General features: G+C 49.4%; 2 protein-coding genes across 4 annotated transcripts; one reads left to right on the plus strand and one right to left on the minus strand.

The window, feature by feature from the left end:
• Positions 1–1,397: 1,397 nt before the first annotated feature.
• Positions 1,398–5,823, minus strand: LOC118169573 (olfactory receptor 52K2-like). 3 transcript variants are annotated; one of them, XM_035330951.1, is made up of 3 exons: positions 5,583–5,823; positions 4,307–4,608; positions 1,398–3,004 (listed from the first exon to the last, which is right to left on the minus strand). In XM_035330951.1, the coding sequence occupies exon 3, from the start codon at positions 2,817–2,819 to the stop codon at positions 1,869–1,871; it is 951 nt and encodes a 316-aa protein (XP_035186842.1). In that variant the 5' UTR covers positions 2,820–3,004; positions 4,307–4,608; positions 5,583–5,823; the 3' UTR covers positions 1,398–1,868. The 3 variants fall into 3 exon arrangements, with proteins under 3 accessions (XP_035186842.1, XP_035186834.1, XP_035186824.1); XM_035330943.1 differs by having other exon boundaries at positions 3,293–4,608; XM_035330933.1 differs by lacking the exon at positions 4,307–4,608.
• Positions 5,824–20,288: 14,465 nt separating this feature from the next.
• Positions 20,289–22,960, plus strand: LOC118169561 (olfactory receptor 51G2-like). Its single transcript, XM_035330906.1, has one exon. The coding sequence runs from the start codon at positions 21,540–21,542 to the stop codon at positions 22,737–22,739; it is 1,200 nt and encodes a 399-aa protein (XP_035186797.1). The 5' UTR covers positions 20,289–21,539; the 3' UTR covers positions 22,740–22,960.
• The last annotated feature ends 3,246 nt before the right edge of the window (positions 22,961–26,206 follow it).

Consider the following 26,206-nt stretch of genomic DNA (forward strand, 5'->3'; position numbering starts at 1 on the left):
CTCTTCTGCAGAGCTGGAAATCACATGGCCAGGAAAACAGTTTACAAAACACTTCTAAAACTTTACTAGAGAGACCAGCTGGACAGAAACACCGCCACAGTGGTCAGCAGCTCTCCCCCTGTGCCAGGATCCAGGGCATAGCTGATTACTCACAATGGATTTCTATGCGTAGCTCATCATGTCACTGAGACAGGACAGGCAAAAACCTGTTGAAGTGGTAATTCTTACTTGATAAGAGCGATTGAATGGTTTTCCATCTGCTGTGAAGGGGGCATTTACCTGGAAGGTGCATGGAAAATGAGTCCTGCTATTGCACGGATCCCACTGGGGTTCCCCTGACCCCAGTATGAAATATGCCCTGCTGAGACTGCCTAGGCTGCTGAACCTTTAGGGCTAATGGGCTGAACTTCTGATCTGTCTTCTTGGGCTTAACAAATCTTGAGCATACCCATCAGGCTCCTTCACAGTTCTGAATCTGCCTCTTACCATTGTCATTCTAGGAGAAATGCAAAGTCCCTGCCAGGGATTTCCGTGTCTTGATTTCCATGGGATGAAAGCATAAGAAGAGATGGGCTGGAAGCCCATATGTGGTGTTAGGAAGTGAGCTTTCACCGTAATTAAAATCAGGTATATGCTTGCTGAAGAGGAGGAGCACAGCCCCTGTTCTTTGCTTCCCCACCTTAATCCACACTCCTGCTCCTCACCTTCAGTGCCAGGAGGTCACCCTCCTGCAGCAGCCCTGATGCTCTGTGTTTGTGGCCCTTCACATGAGGGAATCTGCACAAAGAGAAGTAGGCTCGTTCAGCTGAACTCCGCAGCTGCTCTGCACATCCCACTGCAAAAAAAAATCCTGCTCTTCCTAAGGCAGCACAGCACCTGAGGGGTGAAGTGATGAATTATCCTCATGGCAGTGCAGCACGAGCAGAATTACCAGATCTGCAAAGGGGAGAGCTAGTTTGCTGAAGTGCCATATGCGAGGGAATAGGATCCCACAGGAATTCAGAGGCAAATACTTATGGAAAAATGGCACTTTTCAAAATCTCTGCAATGGTATTACAGGTACTTAAAGGTTTAAGACACACACACACACACACACACACACACACAAACATCAAAAATTAGGGAGTCCCATTAAAATATTCATAAAAAAATGTGGAACATTTCAGAACTGATACTGTTTTGGAGTCTCTGATAAGAAAGGAATAAAAGCTTATGCAACACCACAGGGTTTCAGTGTGACTTATAGGTCCTGTTCTCAAGTGAGCGGAGTTTTTGCTACTGCTGCAAATGTTTCAATAAATGTTCAAGACAGGATTGGGAGGAAAAGAAAATCTGCTTAGGGCCAATATCTGGATGAGTGTGTGTGTAAATGTGCATACACGCACAACACCTGTGAACACACACCCTACATAGCCAGGCACCAGGATCAGGCAGTTGCTAAAGACTAGTATCAATAAATGGAGAATTACAGATCAGGTGGAAAAGGTACATGCAGAAAGATGAACCCATTAACAGCCTTTCACTTCCGAAGTGGTAACAATCTTTTATCAAAAACTGCCATTAAGAGGGGAGTCATGAGGTGACACAGAGGAGGACCAATGGTTCAGATACATTTATATACCATTTGTCTTTCTGTTCTGAACAGGAATGTAGAATTGACTTCCTAAAGATAGTCGGCTTCACCAGTGAAACTTTTCATGGTGCCTCTGGCTTTTAGGGTTTGGCCGAGACGACGAAGAGATCACCCCGCTTTTCTAGTAGACCACTTTTTAAGATTTTCTTTGCCCCCTCCCCCTGTCCCCCATGCTGCCATTGTCCTCTGGTGTGATCCCCATTCCTTCCCATGTGGCGTTAGCAATGGGCTTGGGTCAGGACAAAGGCTGGATCTCCTTCTGCCGGAGCAGGCTCAGCACCCGCTCCCGGATCACCGTGGTCCTCATCCCATAGATGAGTGGGTTGAGCATGGGAGGCACCAGCAGGTAGAGGTCAGCCATCAGGATGTGGAGGTGTACAGGGATGTTCTGGCCCCAGCGCTGAACACAGAAGGAGAAGAACCCAGGCACGTAGAAGAGCAGAATGACTCCAATGTGGGAACCACAGGTGAAGAAGGACTTCAGGCGAGCCTCTCTGGAGGAGAGGCCTAAAACTGCCCTCAGGATCAGTGCATAGGAGACGGCAATAAGGGTGATGTCTAGGCCCACTATGAAGATGGCAGATGTCATCCCATAGATGCTGTTGGGCCGGGTGTCCCCGCAGGCCAGCTTCACTACTGACATGTGCTCGCAGTAGGAGTGGGGAATGACGTGAGTGCCACAGTAGGACAGGCTGCTCACCATACACGTCAGAGGGGTCATGAGTCCAATGCCACGCACTGCAGCGGCCAAGCCCAGCTTGGCAATGGTGGGGCCAGTCAGGATGGCAGAGTAGTGCAGGGGCTTGCAGATGGCCAAGTAACGGTCGAAGGCCATGGCAAGCAGGACCCCTGACTCCACTGCGGAGAAGCCGTGGATGAAGAACATCTGAACCACACAGCCCTCAAAGATGATCTCGTGGGTTTGGAACCAGAAGATGCTCAGGAGCTTGGGCATGGTGGAAGTAACGAGCACCAGGTCAATGGCAGCCAGCATGGAGAAAAAGTAAAACAAGGGCTGATGGAGGCTTGAGTCTGCCCTAATCACCATGAGGACTGTGAAGTTCCCCAGCACTGCCATGATGTACATGGTGCAGAATGGGAAGGCGATCCAGAAGTGAGCAGCCTCCAGCCCAGGGATGCCTGTTAGGATGAAGGTCGAGGGACTGGAGTGGTTTGGGTAGGACATGGTGGACTGTACAGCTGGAGAGGAGGCCACTGGAACATCTGGCACAAAGAAGAGAACAAAGACTTGTAGCAAAGCTCTCCCGTGAACTCCAGCCACAGGCAGATCACACCTGCCTGTCTTCTTGGGCACACAGGCCAGTGATCATATCCTCCTGCCTCTTATCCAGGTACACTCAGCTTGGTCATCTGCAAAATGCAAACACACATGGTCTTAGCCCCAACATTTGGGAGTTATCTGACCTCTCCTCCCATCCTGTGCTGGTCTTTGGCTGTTCTCCCCACCCCTCCAGTCCATAATTTGGGAGTTACGAGCTAGACGTTAAATCCTTTCAGTTGCCTTTGGTACAAGAATCTAAGACAGGGAAGATCCAGAATACTCTGAGGATGCAGCTCAGCAGGACGTGTCACCCACGCGCTTTTGCAGGTTGTAAACCATGTCTCCTTCTGGGTTGTTGTGCCCCATACGATTCCCACCTTGGGAAACTGCAGCAGATGTGCATTTACACTACCAGTGTTTGTTCCCCAGACCATTTTTGCTCAGACCAGCACTGTCGGCTTTGGGGCTGTCCTTGCTGGAGCCAAAACTCTGAGCAGCCATGCTGTAGTCCTCTGAATGGGCATCCCTTCTACAGGGTCTGTATCTCCTGCATGAGGAAGGAAAGCCAGCACCATGAAGGCAATCTGTTGCCAAGTGGCCTGAGGCTGCAGTGCTAGTCCCTTCCAGCATCAGCCTTCACATGTAACACTTTCCTCTTCAAGCCCTTACTGAAGGAAAGAATTGCTGTGAAACTTCCCTGTTTTTCAGGGAAGACAGATGCACAGAAGGGTTAAATTAGCCTGATGGCAGTATGGGAATCAGATGCAAGTTTCTCAGGCACTTGTACCTTCTGTTTTCCCCAACATACCATAGATTCAGACTTCATCTCCTTGGCTTTTCAGACATTTGACTTCCCTAACCCCTACATAGTTTCATCTCTCTGCCAATCTGCTCTGAGCCCTCCACATGACACAAACCAACCAGCATCTGTCTGTTGCCAGTCACTGCTATTTGCAATGCAAGGTCAAATACAGTGAAGCCAATACTGTGAGAATGCTGTCATGATAGTATTATTCATAATAGTTTATTGCAGAGAAGCCTCTGCTTGCCATGTAGTCAGCTACCTAGGCCATGAACTCAGGGGGCAGAGCCACAGCTGGCATGAGCTCTGCTTGGAAGAAGCACATACTTACTCCCTCTTCTCACTCAGAGGTAATTAATCTGAAAATCCTGTGTGCTGCTCTGGGCAGTGTTACTTGTAACTCATCTTGTATAATAAAGCTCTCCAGATCATTAAATATGCTATTAAGCAAGCATCAGGCTCAGTTTTTCCCAGGAGTTGGTGCTTTAGTTTACCTTTTTCAGGTGTGTTTGCAGTCCTGTTCTCTTTGTGTGATTTGATTTCTTGATTACACAAAAACACTCAAAGTACCAAGGCAGCAATGCCTTACCTTTAGCCCAGTCCGTCTGACCAGCCTCATCTGTGCCATGCAAAGAAGCTGTCAGCACTTCAGTGTCATCTGTCTTACACCTGACCTCCTCTACATTTCATGCTTCCTCCTCTTGACAAGCTGGCACCCACGGTGCCTCACGCAGTGCCTCAGAACCCTGACCAGGGACATCGGGACAGGGCTCTAGTGTCATGCTCCAGCCCTGCTCAGAGCATCACACCTGGAGTAGCTGTTCCTTCATCTCCTCAGCTCCAACTCAGCCTTGCACAGACTCTTTCACTGCCACCACCCGCCAAGAATGACTGCAGTTGCAGCCTGTATGGAGATGCCGTATTAGGGAGATATTGCTGTCATTTTGGCTGTTTTTGAGTTGAACGTGCAGCAGTGGTAATGGGAGCAGCACTTTGAGACTCGCTGCTGCTCAAGTGGAACAACACTTTCTGGTCTGTTGGCACACCTCTGAGCATTTACTTTGTGCCTCATTGCCCTGGATAGCCGATAGGGCTTTATTTCATGCAATTAGGTAGTCCAGTAATTTGTAAAGTGACAAGTTTTGTTCATTTCAGTAGTCACAGTCCAGCAGATTTTCTATAAATGGGGAACATTACCTGTCAGCCTTACCTGGTTTGCTGTACTCCATAAGACTTGTTGCAAACATACTGTATTTGTTTTTAAACAGTCAAACGTTAAAATGCCCTTAGAGAATGAGATGCTCAGTATTGAACAAATCACAGCAGCAGCTGCAATGTTTGATTGTTAGCATACTGTCAAAGCTTTCCTTACCTTGTGAGGAGAGAATAGATCCTGGTACCTGAAGTTGAGATTTTAACTCTCCTCACTCATTTTTGTCTGCTCCTCTGCTGCTAAGCAAAGATCATTAAATTTACCAGATTTATTGGACTTAACGTTTCTGTATGGTTGTCAGACACAGCCCGCCTGTCAGCCATGCAGTCTGAGTCTGTGTAAAACTTACAGGCAACGCCTTTTGTATTAACAGCCACCCAGCTTTCCTGATCAGCTTACAGCCTGTTATGAATCAAAGATCTCTTGAACTTGGGGTTTTAAGAGACCTAGAGTAATCATCCACTCCATGTCATGTCCCCACTATAAGACCAAAAGTCATCTCTGATAGAAAAACATAAAACCTGATCTTCCACTGCAGAAACTCTTCTCTTACCCCAAAGCATCTGTCTGAGAAGTTTTCCTAGTGTCAAGCCAGTATCTCTAGAGCTCATGACTTTCGTCCTTTCCATATGGGAGGAGAACAAATTATTACCTTCCTGGTGGTGTTTGACATCCTCTTCAGGTTTGCACAGGTGAAAAGGACAGGACTAGAGATATGATCAGGTAATTGCAGATCTTCACAGATGACTGGATCACCAGATGTTTCACCTATGTGTCTACAGTTTGTCTGAAGTTGGCTTAACTAATGAATACCTTGCAGCCAAATAATTAGCACTGTTGTAATAAACCCATTCAAGAAGGTAAATTGAGGTTACAGATATATAACTGTCAGTTTTCCAACACAATATTCACTTAAAGTAGGATATCTGGAACTAATGAAACAGATCATTAACCCAATAAGAGACAAAGTTAACTTATATGTATTTGCGTATCTGCAAGGTAGCTTTTATGTTAGATTGGTTTATATTCACCTCAATTTGGCTAAGATTTGAACTTGGCTCAGAGCTTGAAAGGCTTAAAAATACTGGTACAGTTAAATGATAAAAATTTCCTCCCAGCTCACCTGGATACTTTGGACGTGACCCTGTCTACCTACATCACCCTCAAATACTGCTTTTGTTTCACACGACTAAGCAAGTCCTCAGCCTTCCAAAAGGACCTGCATGCAAATATTTATGCATCTTAAGGGAACTGATCACTTTAATCATTCACCGCTGGGTCTTAAGAGACTGCAGCCATCACAGAGAAAAAGCTGCTGCCTGGGAATAGACAGGAATAGCAACAGTTTGTAAACAAATGTAATCCTCTTTCCTACTGCTTGGGTTATCTCTGTCTTGGTGTTAAGCAATGCAGAACAGCTTTTTGAGAGTGTTCCACAAAGAGAGAAGATTTTAACTTTGCATGGGCAAATACCCCACTGTGAGAACTAATTGTTCTAGTACACACAGCGGTGCATGTGTCTTTCAGGTGTATCTTGGTGTAAAACCATCTGGGTTTGAATCTAGCATCACTGCATTCTTTTGGGGGCACAAGATGGCAGCATGGATTCTTAGAGCTCTATTTTGACACCACCTGTCATCAGAGGATCCTGAAGCATTCATAAATCATAGAGTCACAGAATCATTAAATGGTTTGGGTTGGATGGGACCTTACAGACCCCCCAGCCACCCCTTGCCAGGGGCAGGGCCCCCTGCCCCCAGCCCAGGCTGCCCCCAACCTCCCCCCAGCCCAGCCTTGGGCACTACCAGGGCTGGGACACCCCCAGCTTCTGGGGGCAGCCTGTGCCAGGGCCTCACTGCCCTCAGAGGAAAAACTTCTCCCTGATTTCCAATATAAATCTACCCTCTTTAAGCTTAAAGTCGTTCCCCCTTGTCCTACCACTACGCTCCCTGGCAAACTGTCCCTCACCAGCTTTCCTATGGGCCCCCTTTAGGTACTGCAAGGCCACTGTAAGGTCTCTTCAGAGCCTTCTCTCCAGGATGAACAACCTCAACTCCCTCAGCCTGTCTTCATAGTAGAGGTGTTCTGGCCCTCTAAGCATCCTCGTGGCCTCCTCTGGACTTGTTCTAATACTTCCATGTCCTTCTTGTGCTGGGCCCCAGAGCTGAACACAGTACTGCAGGTGGAGCCTCATGAGAGTAGAGAGGGAGAATTACCTCCTTCAGCTTCTTTTGATGCAGCCCAGGATATGGGTGGCTTTCTGGCTGCAAGCCCTCCTCGCCTGGCATCCATTCTCTGTGACTGTGCCTCTTGCACAGCTGGCAGAGACTCCCAGGGTTGCTCTGGGGGTCTTGGAGAATCAGGGACACCACAGGATGAGCTTATCTGAACTGCATGAGCCTTGTGGTGCTGGGTGCCCATCTGCTGCTTCCTCCACCTGTGCCAAGAAAGGTGGGATGTCTTGAATACAAATAAGCACCAAAGAATTTTGTATCAGAACAATGGTCATCATCTTTTTTACTTGGTATCACTTCACTCTCTTTTTGATAAGCTCCACAGACTGACCTTGCCATTACTAGCAGCAGAGTAATAAATTTACACATTAGAGGGGAGTTGTAGTGAAAGTGGAACAATCTGTGTATGTTTTGCAATGTCTAATGAACCTTTCCATTATTTTTTGAAAAGAAAGATGCTTAGGTATAGTTTTCAAAGGATACCTCTTGATATCGACCTCTCCATTTTCAACAGCACTACCCTGTCCATGTTTTCCTTGACTGGCATCCCTGGGCTGGAAGAGATGTACCCTTGAATTTCCATCCCAATCAGCACAGCGTTCACCATATCCCTCCTTGATAAAGATGGAGCTGTATCTTCACAAGCCCATGTTTTATTTTCTCTCCAAGTTAGTTGCCATACTGCCTCACTCAGGCCATCTCCCACAGCTACTGTGAACACACAGTGGTGGTGTAGCTGGCCTGTGCTAATACCAGATTCAATAACATCTACAGCAACATCATGGCTCCCTTCACCGTGGGGCTGGATCCGCTGTCCATCTGGCTCTCCTACATCAGGATCACGAGGACTGTGTTGGGCCTGGGGTGCATGGAAGAGAGACTGAATGCATTTGGGACCTGCGTCTCCCACATCGGTGCCATCCTGGTCTTCTACATCCCCATGGCTCTCTTGCGGGTAATTCACAGGTTTAGTTGTCATGTTGTCCCTCACATGAACATCCTGATGACCAGTCCTATTGTGTATGATGTCTAAACAAAGCCAATCTGTGACTGGGTGACTCATTGCATTTTTTTCAGAATTTCTTTTCAGAATTCAGAATTCAGAATTTTTTTTTCAGAATTTTTTCTAAATTTCAGGTGTCATGTGATGTCAGTCCAAATTCAGCCTGGGCTTCATACTGGTTAGAGCCCCAGAATGATTTGGGGCTCTCAAGAAGTTCCTCCAGATACTTCTTTCCTGAACAGTCCCCAGTATCCCTCCAGTGCTGTAGTGTATTGGGTTTACATGACAAGGGGTTAGTAGCAGAGGGGCTGCAGGGGTGGCCTCTGTGAGAAGGGCACAGAAACTGCCCCATGTCAGATCAGAGCCAGCTCCATCTGGCTCCAAAGGGACCTGCGGCTGGCCAGAGCTGAGCCATGAGCGATGCTGGTTGGACCTCTAGGAGAGCAGATTGAAGAAAGGAGAAAAACAAAACAAAACAAAACAATGCTGTGCTACAGCAGCCAGGAAAGAGGAGTGAAATGAGAGAGAAGCAGCCCTGCAGCCCCCATGGTCAGTGCAGCAGGAGGGCAGGAGGTGCTCCAGGCACACAGCACAAGTCCCCCTGCAGCCCATGGGTCCCACATGGAGCAGATCTCCACGCTGCAGCCCACGGAGGAGCCCCCCCGGTGGAGCAGGGGGATGTGGCCTGGAGGAGGCTGCGGCCCATGGAGAGCCCCCGCAGGAGCAGGCCCCGCGCCGGAGCTGCAGCCCGTGGAGAGGAGCCCACGCAGGAGCAGGGGGTCTGGGGGGAGCTGCCGCCCGTGGGGGACCTGTGCTGGAGCACTTTGCTCCTGGGGGATGGACCCCGTGGGACGGAGCCGTGTGGGAGCAGTTCTTGAGGAGCTGCTGCCTGTGGGCAGCCCCCACAGGCTCATTTTGGGAAGGATGGCATCCCGTGGGAGGGACCCCATGGGGAGCAGGGGCAGCCAGGGACCGTGAGACAAAACGTCAGGGCCTGACAGCAGCCCCCATTCCCCATTCCGCTGCGCCGCTTGCAGGGAGGAGGTGGAAGAGGGTGGATGGGGGGGGAAGGTGTTTTTGGTTTGCTTTTAATTTCTCACTGCTCTAGCTTGTTAGTAATAGGCAATAAATGTTACTAATCTCCCTATGCTGAGTCTGTTTTGCCTGTGACAATAACAGTTGAGTGATCTCCCTGTTCTTATCTCAACCCTTTAGCTCTTTCCATCATATTTTCTCCCTTTTTTGATTTGAGGAGGGGAAGTGAGATAGCAGCTGTGGTGGAGTCCAGCTGCCCAGCAGGGTAAAACCACCACATATGGACACACAGAGCCTCCTGAGGCATGGATAAGGTTCTTAAGGTATCCAGTGTTACTTGCTTCACTCTGGTTTCAGCAGAGTGTGAACTCTGACACATTCTTGGATGATGCAGCATGGGGCCCAGATGACCCATCTGCACTGTGCTGATCTGCACGAGCTGGACTTGGGTCTGCCTCAACCATTTCATCATGGACAACACTGTCAAGGCTCAGGCTTTGGATCCCAAAGCAGAGAGGTAAAAGGCAGACAGCATTGTGCTGTAAGAAAAGGATAGTGAAAACTGTCCTTTCAGCAACCACACAGCTCAGGAAACACCATTGTGGACCATGTACAACCTATTCACAGAAACTTGTATAGATTTCCATGCAACTGCACAAGAAAATTGAAGCCCCTGATGGGCCACAGGAATTAACTCTGCAGCAAGTATATGACACACTTCAAAGGGCTCCTGTCTCTTCTCCTGAATGTTCATGACTTGAGAAGAGCAAGATGCTCGTACATATGTACTGAAAGCAGTAGCAATTCAGCTGATAGCTGTCTACAGCAAGCAGTGAAGCCTACTTGGCAAACCGAGCAGAGTGCTAAATGCAGAGGTCAGCCTATGCAAAGCTGGAAATTTTTCAAAGCATTCATCTTTGACGTCATGGTGCCGATAGCAAACTGGATGTAAATAGCATTTTTGTTTGAGCTCCACTGGCTGCTCCTCTTCTCTTTTTGTGTGCTAAGGAAATGAGCTGATGGCGTGCAGGTCCTATCCAAAGAGCTATTGATGCTGCTAGATGATGTAACTAAAGAAAGGGGGAAAGGGGACTGAAATGGCTTGTATTGCCAGGCAGCTGGGAGAGGAGTGAGGTTTGAGGTGCTGACACTTGCTGCTGGGAGAGGGTGTGAGAAAAATCTCAGATAAATTTCTTCGGACAGGATCTTCTGTGAAGCTATTTTATGGGGCATTACCAGCTAAACAAATGGAAGTTTCTCACTACTCGCTGACTGATGCCCAGCCCCCATCCTGAGCAGTGACTCCCCCCGAGTTTTATTGCTGAGCATGACACCACACACACGCTGTGGGACATCCCTTGGGCCAGTCTGGGTCATTTGTGTGAGAAACAAAGTTGTGTTTTTGCAGTAGAGAATTACTTTTCTGTATTCCAAGGTAGTTGTGTAGTCATAACAAGGAGAAATGCTAAGGAGATAAGTGGACAGTAGAAGGCCTCACTGTTCCAAAATAAGGGAGAAGCTTTAGAAAAACAGGATGAGAAGGGTGAGAACAGTAAAATGAAGATCACAAGTTCTCAAAACATAAGAAAGGAGAAATTAAAGGGTTGAAAAAAAAAAGAAAAATTGTACATATATGGTATAGAGGAGCGTTGAGTAGCTTGTGAACCTGTAGTACTCAGCCAGTCAGGAAACAGGGGAGGTGATCAAGCGTTGGGTAATAGGGAATAAAAGGTTATGATGTGTTTACTAAAATGCACTCCTGATTGACAGGACGCCCGCCATTGCAAACGTGAATAAAATAGCCTCACAGAAGATCCTGTCTAAAGAAAATTATTTGAGATTTTTCTCTGGGTGATGCCCATTCCTTGACACAAGGCGCTGGCATGGTGCGGACCAGATGAGAGCCCTGTGCCTGCTCCCAGCCTCTCAGCCTCTTTACTCAAAGTCTTACTAATACTCCTCATGCTTCAGAGTATATTCTGCACAGCAAGCTCGTGTGCAGAGACCTACGCGTTTCCTCTTACTCCCCTGCTCTGATGGGAAGACCATGATGGTCTTTTGGGCCCTCTATGCTTTCTGAGGAGGCTTTGTCCCTACTCAAGGGGACCACACTCATGTGCCAGCTCTTTGTTGCAGTGGACTTTTAGCTCTTTGTTTCCTTTTAACTACCTGTGTTTAAGCATGGGATGGGTTGTGGTCTGAGGTTTTGGACCACATGGATTTTTGTTAATATGCTCAGAGGCGTATCATCTGGTTTTTTTAGCTGTATTTTTTCCTTGTGATTCTCCTCGAACGACCTACACATGATTTCTGTTGCCTGAGTTATTTATTGATGTGCTAGGCTGCCATAGATCTGATTCATAGGTCAGAGCTGCAAATACAGCACAAACACTCCCCCCGCCTCATATTCCTATTGAATTCATGTATCTACTTCCTTTATTTTCCCCAAGTCTTAGTAAGAAGTGCATGTTGTTGCATAGCTGGCATATTTATAAATCTGGGCTATTAAAATAGGAGATCCCTGTTCACAGTGTCAAATGAATTTATGTGGCACGAGAACAAAGCCTGGCCTGTTTAACTAGCACACCTGTAACTGTTGCATCCCCGAAGCCATTTGCAGTCACAGCCGAGGAGGTAAGAAGTCCCCACACCCACCGGGTCCTGTCGTACACTGCCATGAGGGTACCGTGGGGTCCCTGCTTCCCCCAGGTGTGCTCAGGAGCTCTCCCTCCAGCCCAGGTGCCACCGACAAGAAGCAATGGACAGCAGTCTTTCATGCTAGTGGGAAGCTGTCAGTTTAGACGAGCAGGGAACTGGGCAGGGGACTGTGCTGCTGGACATACTGATCTGAGATTCAGGACAGGATGTGACTGGGATGTTACAAAGCTTTTTTATGGTTCCACTATACCCAGAATAACGGTGACAAGGGATTATCGGAGGACTTTGCAATGTTGAGTGACAAAGTGATAACTGGACAGTGAAATTCAGTGTAGATGCATTAAAACAGAGGCCCTCTGGCAAAACACAACCCTAATTTGACATAAGCCCTAATTTGACATAAACAATATCATGCTATGAGCTGTCCATTCCCACTCAAAAATAGACACCCCAGAGTTATACCTGGTGAGTCCTTGAAAACCTGCTCCAACATGGGCTTACCCGCAGGCTGCAGCCCGTTCGGGGGAATACCTACTTCACCATGGGCTTCCCTGCAGCCCGTGGTTCCTTCGGGAAGCACCTGCTCTGGCATGGTTTTATTCACAGCTTGCAGTCCCCTCAGGGCACACCTGCTCTGGTGTGGCTCCTCCACAGCCCACAGCCCCTTCTGCTACCATGGAGCATCTCCGTGTTCTCTCACCGGGGTGTTCTCCTTGCTGGTCCTCACTCTTTTTGTTCTCACCTACCTGTCTCCGTTTTCTGCCCTTTCTTAAATACTTTTTCACAGAGGTGTGACAAACTCCTCCAATGGGCTCAGCTTTGGTGCAGGATGGGTCTGTTACTGTCTTGCTGGACCCACCTGTGTCCAGCACAGGGTGGGCCCTGGCATTCCCCTCACAGAGGCCGCCCCTGCAGCCCCTTCCACTTCCCCTCTACCGAAACCGTACCACCTATGCCCAGTACACCTTCCTACAGTTATCCTGAGATGGTATTTACAAATGTTGTTTGTGCTGTGTGGGTAAAAAAAAAGTAGACACAATGAAAAAATAGTATTAGATGAAAGTGTTTTGTAACATCAGTCTGTTCTGGTGCTGTTCTAAGATGCACTGGGATGTACTGCAAGGCAAGGAACAAGTTCCAGCTAAATGTTACCTCCTGAAGGACTCCGACTGTGTCCATAAAGCCATCCACCTGATGGGCTGCATAGCCTTTACTACAGCACTAGCACTTATTGCACAAAGTGTATTTGCTCTACAATCTCCAATTGTAAATTATTATTTGTGTTATGATAGTGACTGAGAGCCAGCCAAGGGCTAAAGCAGCATGCTGCTTAGTAAAAAAGAGAAGCACGTTCCTCATCCCCAAAGCCACCAACTTAAATCAAGAAAGATCAACAGCTGGGTGAAGTTAAATGGGCAGTTCTGTCACTGGAAATATTTGTTAAAATTAGGAACCTCCTCTTTATCTGCTTGGTCCTCACCCAACAGATGATGGGGCACCAGGATGTCGATGTTCCCCATGGTGACAGAGGCCAGTGGAGCCAAGTCCTCCCCAGGCTTGTGCACCACAGACAGCCCAATCAGTGGCACGTAGAAGGCCAGGACCACACAGATGTGGGTAACATATGTGGTGGACACCTTGAGCCTCTCCTTCCATGGTGACAACCACAAGACAGACCAGAGGATCAGGAGGTAGGAGAGGCAGATGAGGAGGGCTTCCAGCCCAATGACCAGTAGGGTGACGGTGATACCAGTTACAGTCCTTTCCACCACTGCCCTGCCATGAGGGGGTAGTTCACCCAGACCTCCTGCAATAATCCTGCTTTTGACCAAAGGCCGAACATCACAAACCTGCTCTAATGCACACATTTTGTATGCAGATCACACAATGTAGGCTGTGCTCTGAAGCCCCTGAAGAGGTTACGGCTCCATCATCCATCCCTGGGGGTGTTCAAGGAAAGGTTGGACGTGGTGCTTAGGGACATGGTTTAGTGGGTGACATAGGTGGTAGGGGGATGCTTGGACCAGCAGATCTTGAAGGTCTTTTCCAACCTTAATGATGAATCACAGAATCACAGAATCACAGAATTTCTAGGTTGGAAGAGACCTCAAGATCATCAAGTCCAACCTCTGACCTAACACTAACAGTCCCCACTAAACCATATCCCTGAGCTCTACATCTAAACGTCTTTTAAAGACCTCCAGGGATGGGGACTCAACCCCTTCCCTGGGCAGCCCGTTCCAATGTCTAACAACCCTTTCGGTAAAGAAGTTCTTCCTAACATCCAACCTAAAACTCCCCTGGCGCAAAAATGCTATGATTTACACACTGCACCAGCTCCCAGCTTCTCCTCTTGCCAGGGAGGATCCCCCTCTAGCCATCCCCCCTTCCTGCCATCACGCCCTGCCCCCCTGCGGAGCATCCTGCACATCCGCCCGTCCCTGGTGCCCCAGCCCGGCTGGGTTTGTGACCCAGGGTAAGGACAAGCCCCCATGGAAGTGCTCTGTCATTACCAGTGCACATCACAGTGGGAATACGGTAAGGGGCTGAAGCTAATGTAGAGTAAACAAACAAACAAACAAACAAACCTGCTTCCCAGTTTTTGCTGCTTTGCCTCTTTGCAGTGTTTTAAGTATCCAGCCCAGGATACTTAAGTATCCAGGACTTTCAGGCAACTTTCCCTCCTGAGACAACAAGGGGAGAAACACCAGTCCTGCCACTGTCACCCCTCAAGTAGTTAAAACTGGTTTGTACTGCAGGAGGCTCTGTTTTGCCACAAAGCCACCTACAACCATCAGCAAGAGCGTAGGCATCTCCATGAGAAACGGAAGAAGATATGAGGGAAACAAGAGCTGCAGCTGATTTCCCTGTATTTAAACCAGAATATGCTTGGCACAGAGTCAGAGTCATGGACAAATGGCCAAGAAATAGCACTGGGCTTCAGTCCTGTCAGGCTGCACAAAGGATGAGGAGGTGCTGCCAAGAGTCAGTAAAACAGATGGCGCAGAGGTGAGAAGAACCAACTCTGGGAAACCTGTCAGGGGGAAAATTGCAACCCCGAAGCTGCTGTTATTGAATGCTGACATGAGTTCCATGCAGATTTGCTTGAGCTCCTAAGCCTTGAAGCAAAGAAAGGTATTTATCAAATATGCTATTACAACCAGCAAGAAGAATTTCTAGGCTGTGGTGAAGCACGGAGAAGCATCACAGTCCTGCTCTGAATTCCTGTGTTCAGACCCTGGTTGGCTCAGATGCGCCCTACCTCACTGAATAAAGTGGAAATATTTGCACTGACTTCTGCAAGGAAGAAAAAAGACCTCTGTATTTCAAAATCCCTGTGCAACCCTCCAGAAACTTAGGCTGTTACCACTTGCGGTGGTATTCACAGACTCCTACTCCACTGTGCTGGGCACCGAACAGCTTCCACTGCTGAAAACATCTGCACGCCTGAAGGCTCCTGGTGTGGTCTATCACAGATACAAACAGATGGTGTTTGTGGAGGAAGGAAGTGGCAATAAATAACTTTGTCCCATTGCAAGCAAAAGTTATCTTACACTGAACAGAAGTCTCAGGAAAGGATAAGGACCATAAATTTAAATTCCATGCGGCTATGTAGGTAAGGATAAAAAATTGCCTTGCCAAGTCCAAAGCAAGCATGTTCCTGATTAGTCTAAATTTTGCAATTTTTCTGTTCATAGTACAGCTTCTGCATTTGGACGTCTCCCATCCCCTGCTCCACAGCCAGGGCACAAGTGTGCTATGCCACCAACAAGAAAATCTTGAACAGAAAATATGTTCACAAAATGCTGCCTGGGAACAGCTTCTTTCCTCCCTGCTGAAGGCCCTTCCTCATGAGCAAAGTGGTCAGAGCCCCTCTCGTATTATTATGCATCATTTGAGCTGCAGGCAATGTAGGAGAGCCTGTTCTAACCCCCAGGAAACACCAGGAACTTCTGCTCAGCTTCAGCTTTGCTCTCTGTGAGCTGAGAGATCATGCCTGAAAGGTGACACAACCCCTGAGGCATGACCGTGCTCACCTGATATCTGCGGCTTGTTAAGCTGCAGCAACTCAGTGCCTGCGCTCAGGCTCCTGCTGCTCGGAGATGCTTCAGGGCAAGTCTGGGACAAAACCTGGCAATGACAAGTAAAGTGCTGCAGACAGCCAAGGGAATCACAGATAAAAACAGATTGCAGGAGCAGACAGAGGTCACGTGCTGGTGCTGGAGGAAACCCTGGACACCAAAACCCAACAGCTTCTCAAGGCGCTGATAGACCTTAAAGTTTTTGATTATGTGTGCATTGGCTGCCTCTTTTGGCTAGTGCTGTCTTCCTTGGGAACCTCTTGGAGATTTTGCTTATTGTCTTTATTTTCTTACTATATCTGTCTAAATGTGCTATAACACACCCATAAAAACACATGCATAATGTGAGTCTGTATAAATGAGTGAGCTGCACAGAGCCCAGGGCTGAGCACTACAGGGCAGCGGCCAGCATAGAAGCCCCCTCCTTTACATTGCCCCAGCTGCTGATTTCCCCGTGGCAGCAGGATTTCTCTCTGGCAGCACTGGAGAAAACTACGTAAAGATCTGTAGCTTTCATAAACTCCTGCTGGATCAAAAGCAGCAGCCCTGACTTCAGGCTGCTCACCCACCCAGCAATCCCAGTGCAAACAGCCCAGGCTTTCCCACGTGTGCACACCCCAGAGTGGGGCTCGTCGGGCCCCAGCCCCACGTCACGCTGCCCGGCTGCAAGGAGGCAATGTCCCCAGTGTCCCCTCTGAGCCTCCAGCTGCTGCAAAGGCAGGGAGCTAAGCGTAGCTCGGTTGCCTCTAGACAAGGATGGCGAAGATGAAGATGTCTTCTTCCTCTGTCCCCAGACCATTTGGGCTCCTTCCAGGATCTCCATTCCTGGTGCCTCAGGGTGCGGTGCCATGCCCTGCACGGCTGCTTCCTGTAGGCTTCTGAGGGGCAATGCTGCTTCCTGAAACACAAGCAAGATCTTCAGGGTTTTGAAGGCAGGATTTCTCTCCTGGTGGTCACATTCATTCCCCTTTAACTTCTTTCTGTGAAGACTGCATTTCATGAAGCAATTCTGAGGTGTGCACTGAAAGAGGAGCTACTGGGGAAGGGCAGGGGACATTTTATTTTTGGGAGCATGAGTTCATGCCTCATGCTGTGGTCTGCCACCCTTGAGCTGGTGCAGCTTTGCTGTTCTTGGGGCACAGAAACGTGCAGATACCAGAGCGGAAAAAGAGCCTCGGGGGCTTCTGGGCTCTGCTGCAGCATGTGGTAGGTAGGTGGAAGCTCTGGGGCTGGGTGAGGAGCTTGGTGGTGGAGCTGAATCACACTGGCGCTGTTCTTCATGTGCCGATGTGTGAAATGAGGAGCTCTGTGCTAAAGCCATAAGGAGACTCAGGATGGTTGGCATGGTTCTGGACAGGCTGTGGTCCCCCTGAGAACTGCTGGCCCCTCGCTGTGGGTGCTGTCCTTGCTTGGGTGCCTCATCCAAGGCACAATATGGGCTGGCACTTTAGCGTAGTTCTGCAAGAAGATGTTGCTAGGAGAAAGATCGTGCTTCCTCCCACCCGGGCTCTCCTGCCACACCACGTGCCCGTTACAGAGACCTGGCTGTGTGCTGGCACTGCTGGGTCTGGGCCCAGCTGGCAAGGAGGCAACAGGCTTCTTCAGTTTGCAGATCTGGGCTCAGCACGGCGGGTCAGACACCTCCAGGTTGTGGCAGCTCCATGCACAGCAGTGAAGCTCCGCTCTGAGCCCTGCAGGACAGCGTGAGGTGTAAGCCTGATGTTCTCTGCCTTGGAGGGTTGCCAGGGATTAGTGCCAGTCTGGCTCCGTCTGCTAGAAACCAGCCACTAGATCGTAAAGAAGATGTAAAAATATTTTATTGCTATGAAGCACATCTCTGCCCTTACCAACATCTTGGACAGGCTACTGTAAAATTGGCAGCCACAGATAATGCCATACACATGAGGATTATCTGGTCTCTCGGTCTTTTAGAGGATTGTTTTCTCTGAGGCTGGGAATAATCCTCCCCAAAGCGCCGCCCTGCAACTGCTAACCCAGCGCATGGCAATGCTGCCTGCCAGCCTCGGCCAGGAAGGACACAAGGCCATGCACCCGCTGACAGCAGGGCTGTGAAAGGCAGGCTTTGTCGAGGAGATGCTCGTTCTGGGGTGTCGTCTGGGGCCCGAAGCTGGTGCCTGGTTTTGCTTGTCACTCCTCTGCCAGCAGTAGCCGGCGGTGCTTCCTCAGCAAGCCATCAGGGTGTAGGCGCGTGGTACACCTGTATCCAAAGAAAACAATTACGAACCAAATATTTAAAATCCTGCATAGGTTAGGAAAAACTTCATTACTTTGTGATGCTTTTCATGTGCTTTCTTTATTCTGGGCATCTCAGGATCCTCATATTTGAGTCTCTCTACAGTGAACACAAATAAAAGGATTTGTTTAATTGTCAACACTGAGGCAGAAAGGGATTGAAGGGAACCATCAGTTATCACAGCTAATTGACAAAATCATGAGTTGGCCGGAGGGAACGTGTGTTCTGCTGGACCATTGAACAGCTCCATCATTTACCAGTGTGGAACAAAACTGATGCTCAAGCCCCAAATATGCAGGTGGGAGTGTTGCAAATGACTGTTAAAAATGACTGTTTTTCACACTGGCTGTGCCAGCGTGAGTGATGAGGACTTCATTTAAGTGGCTGCACTCGTGTGATTATGAGTGTGCCTGCCCAGCCCTCCTCCCTTCCCTTGACTTTTGAGCCATCCGCCAGATCTGTCCAAGCCAGGCTGGAGGACAGGGGCTTGAGCCACTGCATTTCTACAGGCTTCACGAGAGCCAGCAGCCAGGGAAAGTCACACTTTCTGTTTGGTTAGCTTAACGGAGAGAACAGCCAACAAACCGTGGTCCACTGGAGGTCGGAGGGGCTGCACTGATGGGAGGCACCTGGCAGGGAGTGACATCCCTGGGCCTTTTGCTGCCATTGGTTTGCTGGCCAACCCCAGGCTGCTGGCAGCAGCTGGAGAGGGGTCAGCCCCAGCCAGAATTAAACGTGCCTTTATCTTCTCACAGGCAGGTTTCAGCTGGTGTGCTGTGGGGGAGCGATGCGTGGGACTGCTGAGCACTGCTATGCTCACGGATGTGCGTGGGCCACCGGGGGCTTCCACCAGGCAGTGTCCCCGAGGGGCCCATGGACACAGCTGTGCCCTGCTCTCCGCCACGAGCTGAGCTCCTGCTCCTGCCGGGACACTGGGACATCGCTGCCTCCTGTGGGAAATGAGCAGGAGGCTGAGTCAGCCGGGGCAGCAGGAGGTCTCATCACCCCTGGTCTGGGATTGCAGAAAGGAGGTGAAGACGCTCATGTGGGCCCAGTAGGGCACCCCGAATGCACAGAATGTGCTTGAAGTGATTTTTGCTAATGGGGGCACTGGTCATTTTGCAGAATGCACCAAGACGAAAATTTAGAGGAACACCTTATTTGCTCCTCAACGTGCTGGTAGAGGGCTGCGTGCCACCTACCAGCACATCTATGGAAAAGGGGGCATCCATTCCTGTCCCTGCCACAGCACATTGGCTCCCATTTTTTAAAATCCCTAGCTCCTGCCCTGTATTACAACCAGCAGATGAGCCTCAGAAAGCTCTGCTTTTTGCTACCCCTCCCTGTTCCTGAAGACACAGATGTTCTCAAGGCCACCCAGCTGGTGCAATTTCTGCCCACAGAAGAGGGACTGAGGCTGTTCTATAAGGAGGAATATTTCAGAAAGTTTTCAGTGGACAAATACCTCTGGAAAACTGCTCGTGCGTGCACACGCCTGAAGACAATTTTGCCTTCAACATGCCTTTTTTACACTTCCTTTTCTTATACAAAGTGTGATACTTTTCCCAGTTCAGAACCCCTGTTCTGATCCACACCAAGTGTCACCCTCTGGACCCGGTGCCTTTCCCTCCCCTTCACGGGGAGATTTTTCCATTGTTTTGCCTAGATAGTGCCGTGGTGCCGACAGCCCCTGAAGGCAAGGAAACCACCTGGGAGTGCGTGGTGGGACCCACGGGGCTTGGTCCGTCCGGGCTGAGTCCTCCTCACCTGCCTAAGTGCCTGCCTGCAGCTGCTGCGTCTGCTCCTGGTGCCCATCCCACGTCCTCGGCCGAGCCTGGGGTAAGTTGGGTGGGTGGGCTGCCTGCAGGGCAGTGGGACAGAGGTATTCCTCCCATGCAGGGGCAACGGGTTTGGGGGCTTGAGTCAAAGCAAGAAGTTACACAAGTCTCTGCTGGAAGCAACAAGCCAGCATATTAGAGAAGTGCAAAGACTTTGCTTTACTTGCTAAGCAATTTTTTTACTAAGCATTATTATTTTTTTTTGCCATGTGTTGAGATGGGCTTGGTCTGAAAACCAACTCTAAAACTTGACTTTGGTGAATAACTATAAATTTCCCTCATTTCCTCAGGTGTTATGTGAATAGGACAGGTAAGTTTATTTCTACAATGACTTTGCTCCCACCAGGGGTCAAGAAGGGGCTTCAGCTCCTTGGCTTTATGTCCTTTATGCCCTCGGCTGCCCTTCTCACCACCCCAGTTCTCCCTCCCCCGCACTGCTCAGTTCGGTTTCTGTCAGCTTTTTTTCCTTCCTTCTGTGGGCAGCCAGCACTAACCCTGTCCCTGTGCCTTTGTCCTAGCCAGGGAAGCGGGTGGCCGAACTGCTGCTCTGGGGCTGCCCCTGTGCAGCTGGGCGCCACCAGCACTGTGTGCACAGAGCTGTTTGCAGGCACCGCTGCTGTCCTTCAGGCCTGACCCTTTGTCCATGTGAAATCTTGATTTATTTTTTTTTTCCTAATAGTAGATGAAGTCTCATGGTGTGCTGGTGTGTGTGCAGACAAATTCTGGAATAAATATTAATCATCAGCTCCCCGGTTACACAAAATGTATTTATTTCCAGCTGAATAAAGGTGCGTGCATGAGGCTGTGCTGCTGTGACCGGTGCTTTTAAGATGCACTAAATTTAACTGCGCTTGCCGAGAAGCCTGCTTGGATTTTTTCTCTGGAAATTTCCCCCACCTGGCCTTGCTTCGTGCTGCTGAGCATCACCCGTGCCCCCCGGCCGTGCAGCTGCCCCAGAAGGCAGGCTGCCTGCAGTGCTAAATGGGGACGCAGTGTTTGCTGTCTGGTTTTGCAGTGTTTGCCGTTGGGTTTTCTAATGGCCTCAGGCAGATGAAACACCACTTCGGGTTCTTGGTCATAGCTGAGCCTCCGAATCTCTTCCTTTCCATTTAACCTTTTTGTCAGCTGTAAAGCACAAATCAATTTTCCTTCCATCAGGGTTAGTTTGGTTAATTGACCTGCAGGTTTAGCTGATAAAGCTCCCTAAAACATCATACATTTTGCCGTGCTTAAACAAAAAGGGAAGGAATCAATAGAGAGTCAATTATAATGGGGCTACTTCTCGTCTCAAAGTGAGATGTTATCTCTGGTGGCCTGGCTGCATTCGGTCCAGCCCAAACCCTGGCTGCAGAGCCCTGCTCCAGCTGCCCTCACCCTGCCCTCACCCTGCCTGTGCTGCCGGGCAGCGTCTGGGCACCTCTCAAAGGGCTGAGCACAAAATCTCCCGAAACCCGAGGTACTTCAAGGATGGGGGCTACAACTGGGGTGATGGTGGTGGGGGGCAAATGCTGCACTGCTCTCTCATCGCTCGCTGCTGTGCACAGCCCAGACACCAGCCCTGTAGCTGGCCCACTGTGGCCTTGGTTGACGTGATGGATATGCATGAGGGAAACTGTGCAGATGCTTCTTGGCTCTCAGGAGCCCATCCCCACTACACTGCTGTAGCTGGGGTGTGTGGGCTGTCCCCAGCAGGGCTGTTATTGCAGGATGATCTGTTATTTCAGACCCGTGGACCCTCGGTGCAGGAGATGTCGGCTTCAAATAGGACTGGGTCCAGTCCCTTGACCTTCATCCTCACTGGGATTCCTGGTCTGCCGATGAGCAGCTACTGGATGGCATTGCCTCTCTGCTGTCTGTATCTCCTCATGCTCCTGGGGAACTGCACCTTGCTCTGGATGATAAAGACTGACCACAGCCTCCATACACCCATGTACTTCTTCCTCTCCATGCTGGCCATGGCAGACCTGGGCTTATCTCTCACCACGCTGCCCACCATGTTGGCTGTTTTCTGGTTTAAGTCCACCTCCTTCCATTTTGAGGCATGCATTGTCCAGATGTACTTCATCCACTCCTTCTCTGAAATCGAGTCGGGGGTCCTGGTGGCCATGGCCTTCGACCGCTTCATTGCCATTTGCTACCCTCTGCGCTATGCCTCTGTCCTGACGAGCACGCTGATAATGAAGGCAGGAGCAGTGATCTTCGTGCGGGGCATCTGTGTGGTGCTCCCTGTTGCTGTCCTCATAAAGAGGATGCCTTTTTGCAGGTCCCGTGTCCTGTCTCACTCCTTCTGCCTGCACCAGGACCTGCTGAGGCTGGTTTGCGGGGATGTCAGGGTCAACAGCCTGTATGGGCTGACCATGGTGATACTCACCAAGGGCCTGGACTCCCTGACTATCCTCCTGTCTTACACGATGATCATCAGGGCCATCTTGAGCATCATCTCCCAGGAAGCACGAGCCAAAGCCTTTAGCACGTGCATCTCCCACCTCTGCGCCATCCTGATCTTCTACATCCCCCTCATTGGCCTGTCTATCATGCACAGGTTTGGGAAGCACCTGCCCCCCCTCACTCACACTCTCATGGCTGATGCCTATCTGCTGGTGCCGCCGGTCCTGAACCCGCTCGTGTACAGCTGGAAAACCAAGCAGATCCGCAGGAGGATCCTCATCCTCCTCTGTCAGAGAAGGAGCCAGCAGCACGTCTAGCCCTGGAGAGACAACGTGCCAAGGTCAGTCTCCTCCTCGCTTTCCTCTCCAGGCAGGTTGCTCACAGGCAGCACCCTGTCTCGGAGAAAAGTCACTCACGTTGCGCCGCTTCCCAGGAGAAACCCGTCACCCCGTCTGCAGTACAGCTCTTTTCCTTCCCATGGAGGGATGGATTTTGGCAATTCACGTTATTCCATCTCCCATTTCGGGAGGCTCCACTTCTCAGCAACTCTGCAAGAGGGCAGAGCTGGCGCGGACGTGTGATGAAGCCGTCCCTGCTCCTGCAGGCGGGGAGGGAGGACTGCTGAGAGCAGGCTCTGGCCAAGGGACTCGCAGCTAATGGCAGCTTTGGTCCCTGAAGAAATGCAGTGTTACCACGCTTGTGCTTTAATTGCAAACGTCCCTACACCCTTCGATGGTATTAAGCTCTCAGTTCCCAGGGTTGTGTGGTCACAAGAGACTCCTCAGGTTTTGCTATACAAATAATGTGATTCACGTCTTTGCTGTTATGAAGTTTTAACTCCAGCTGCTGCTTGTACGTCTGCTAATAGGGGAACTGACAGGAGACAGAGCCTTCAGCTCCGGGAAGGTGGCCACGAGCAGCAGACAAGTTTTCCCTTTCCTTATTTCACTTTGGTGCATCCCGTTACGCCACACTCACATGCAGCTCTGATGGCCAGGATTCAGGTGCTGAAAGAAGATCAAGTCTTCCCAATCAGTGATCCCAAAGGGCTGACTGGCGTCGCCCAGACAAAACTATGAGCTGTAGACAGGCTGCTTCCACACTCCTGCTGAAATTGGCAAGCTGCTCTGATCTGCCAGCAAGAGGTTGGAACTGGGGAACTGAACTCTCAGCAGTGTTACACTGTGCAAACATCACATGCACGTTGTTGTGTGGCCACTAGAACAAGCACTTTAACATGTGTTTGGGTGTTTTGCTGATTGCAGTGAGTGAGTCCGACTGGGGATGCTGTGGGGAAGAGCGAACGCTGCTGTACTCAGCTTGTGGATGGCTCCGAGCAGCTCCTGGAGGTGCAGAATAATTCCCTGGGCTGCTTTGAGGTGAATGCATTTGATGCTTGTCAGCTGTCAACAAATCTGTTGACTGTTTTGAATCTTTTGCTCCACAGGGAAAATCCACAACTGGGCTAAACTAAGAGCACCTCATTTGTTTCAGCCAAGCCATGCGGGTTGACCCCGGGGCTCTGAGTCACGCAGCCCCAACACCGCGTGCCTCTCCTTCCAAGGACAGGCGTGATACAGCAATTTGTCTGTCCTGTGCTAAATGGGACTTCCCAGCCCTCCTGGAGATGGCCTCTCACTCATCAACAGAGCTAATGCACTGCAGTCCTGAAAGGTCCGTGTGCCGAGTACTGGGATTTGTAGTAATACTAGTTTGTATTTATCCTATGTTTGGATTTATTCAAAAATCATCTCACTCACTTTCCAGAGTATCTTGGCCAGGTACCTTGCTACCCCGAGGCTTGCTTTAGCAAAGCATGCAGCTCCCCTAAGCCTCCTGTTCTCCAGCTGGCTGTGTCACCGCGATTTGCTGGCCTCATTTAATAATTGACAGGACCGCGCGTCTTCCCCGCGTTCGCTCTTTGCTTTTCTATGTTTGACTTTCCGTTAATGGAGCCAAAAGTAATAATGTACGTTCCAATTTTTCTACAAGTGCTTTCCACCTGTCAATCCCTTTTCTCTTATCTGCATTTGCTCAGCCCTGTACTTACATATTTGTGAATATATATTATTCTCAAAATTCTCTCTTGCCAGCAGAAAGTGTAAATTGCCATCTTCACACCAGCACCTCCAACGTCAGGTAAGTACAGTAGCTCTGATAATGCTCTAAAGGGATGTGAAAATAAATCGTGTCTGATTGCTGCCTCGCTTGCTTCTTCTTCTGGTCAACATCTGTGTTTTTTCCAATCTCACATTTTAATTGTGTCAGCAAATTTCCTACTGAAATAGCTAACCACGCACAACCCTTGCAGTGGATTCAGCTGGTTTTATATCAACAAATTTCACAGAGGATTTCTTCCAGGAAAGGGAGAAGACTCTACAGCAGCACGTTTCTTGCTGGTACAACTTCATCTGCTCTGCAGGACACCGGGGCTCTGAGTCACGTAGCCCCAACACCGCGTGCCTCTCCTTCCAAGGAAAGAGAGACAGGAGACCTTTTCTCCATTAACACCAGTGACAGGACCCGCGGGAACGAGGTTAAGCTGAGGCAGGGGAAATTTAGGCTTGACATCAGAAGGGGGTTCTTCACAGAGAGGGCGGTTGCACACTGGAACAGGCTCCCCAGGGAAGTTGTCACTGCACCGAGCCTGTCTGAATTTAAGAAGAGATTGGACTGTGCACTTAGTCACATGGTCTGAACTTTTGGGTAGACCAGTGCGGTGTCAAGAGTTGGACTTGATGATCCTTAAGGGTCCCTTCCAACTCAGGATATTCTATGATTCTATGATTCTATGACACAACAGCAGGCCCCAGATGAACTCAAAGGGGGCCATAAACAACCTCTGATCCTGGGGCAGTTCTGGGACACTCTAATACATACCCGTGAGATATTTGGGAGATCTTCCATTTTATTACTTTTGGTAGCAGCCATACAACTCTTCTGTTTATGTATCATGGGATTTCATGGTTCTGAGGTCCTGTTTAGTTTCAGGGGACTTTGTAGTAAATCAACATGAATGGAGTGATCCTGAGAAGGGTTACATGTTCACTGGGAAGAAGTTTGTTTTTTTCGTTGGAATTGGACATTGGCTCATCTTCTGACCTAGTTTTAAGCCACAAAGTCCTCTGTTTACACCTCTATATCCATATGTTTGCACATTGCCAGACAGAGCAGCTTTTAGCTCCAGCAAACAGATTTCAAACATCAGTCTCAGCCTTGAGAATCAAGTAGATCATGGTTGAGGCTAAAATGAATTGATCATTTTAAGTATACGACACAGGAGCACCATAAAAGGAAATACAGCTTTTCAAAGTGCCGAGAAAAAATTCTAAAAATCCAGCTTCTCTTAATGAAGTTCCCCTAGATCCAGCTCTGCATTCGGTGTCCCAGTGGTGGGGGGGGAGTCAATGCAGCCCCTGGAGCTGTGGAGCATCTCGGCTCTAAGGTGAGCTGAGCTGCTCAGTAAGCTCAGGCAAGAAAACCTCAAAGTAAATCTCAGCCTTGAACCCACATCTGACACAGGGAACCCTTCATCTTATATTTCACCCTGTGCATCCGACCCACTGGGCTGCTGAGGAGCTTGATGATCTTTAGGGCAGTTGGCAGTCAGCTGCAGGGCACCGCATTGCTGTAGTTACCCAGAAACAAGAGTCCAGCAGACAGCATCTTTTTAATCATCAGCCATCCATTCCGATAGGCAGGAAAAATAATTGCAAATGCATGACCAGCAACAAGATTCTGACTTCACTCAGCCTCAGTAACTCAGATTTTGAGTATGAAATCT

Source organism: Oxyura jamaicensis, chromosome 1 (genome assembly GCF_011077185.1).
Source record: "Oxyura jamaicensis isolate SHBP4307 breed ruddy duck chromosome 1, BPBGC_Ojam_1.0, whole genome shotgun sequence".
Classification (NCBI taxonomy): Eukaryota; Metazoa; Chordata; class Aves; order Anseriformes; family Anatidae; genus Oxyura; species Oxyura jamaicensis.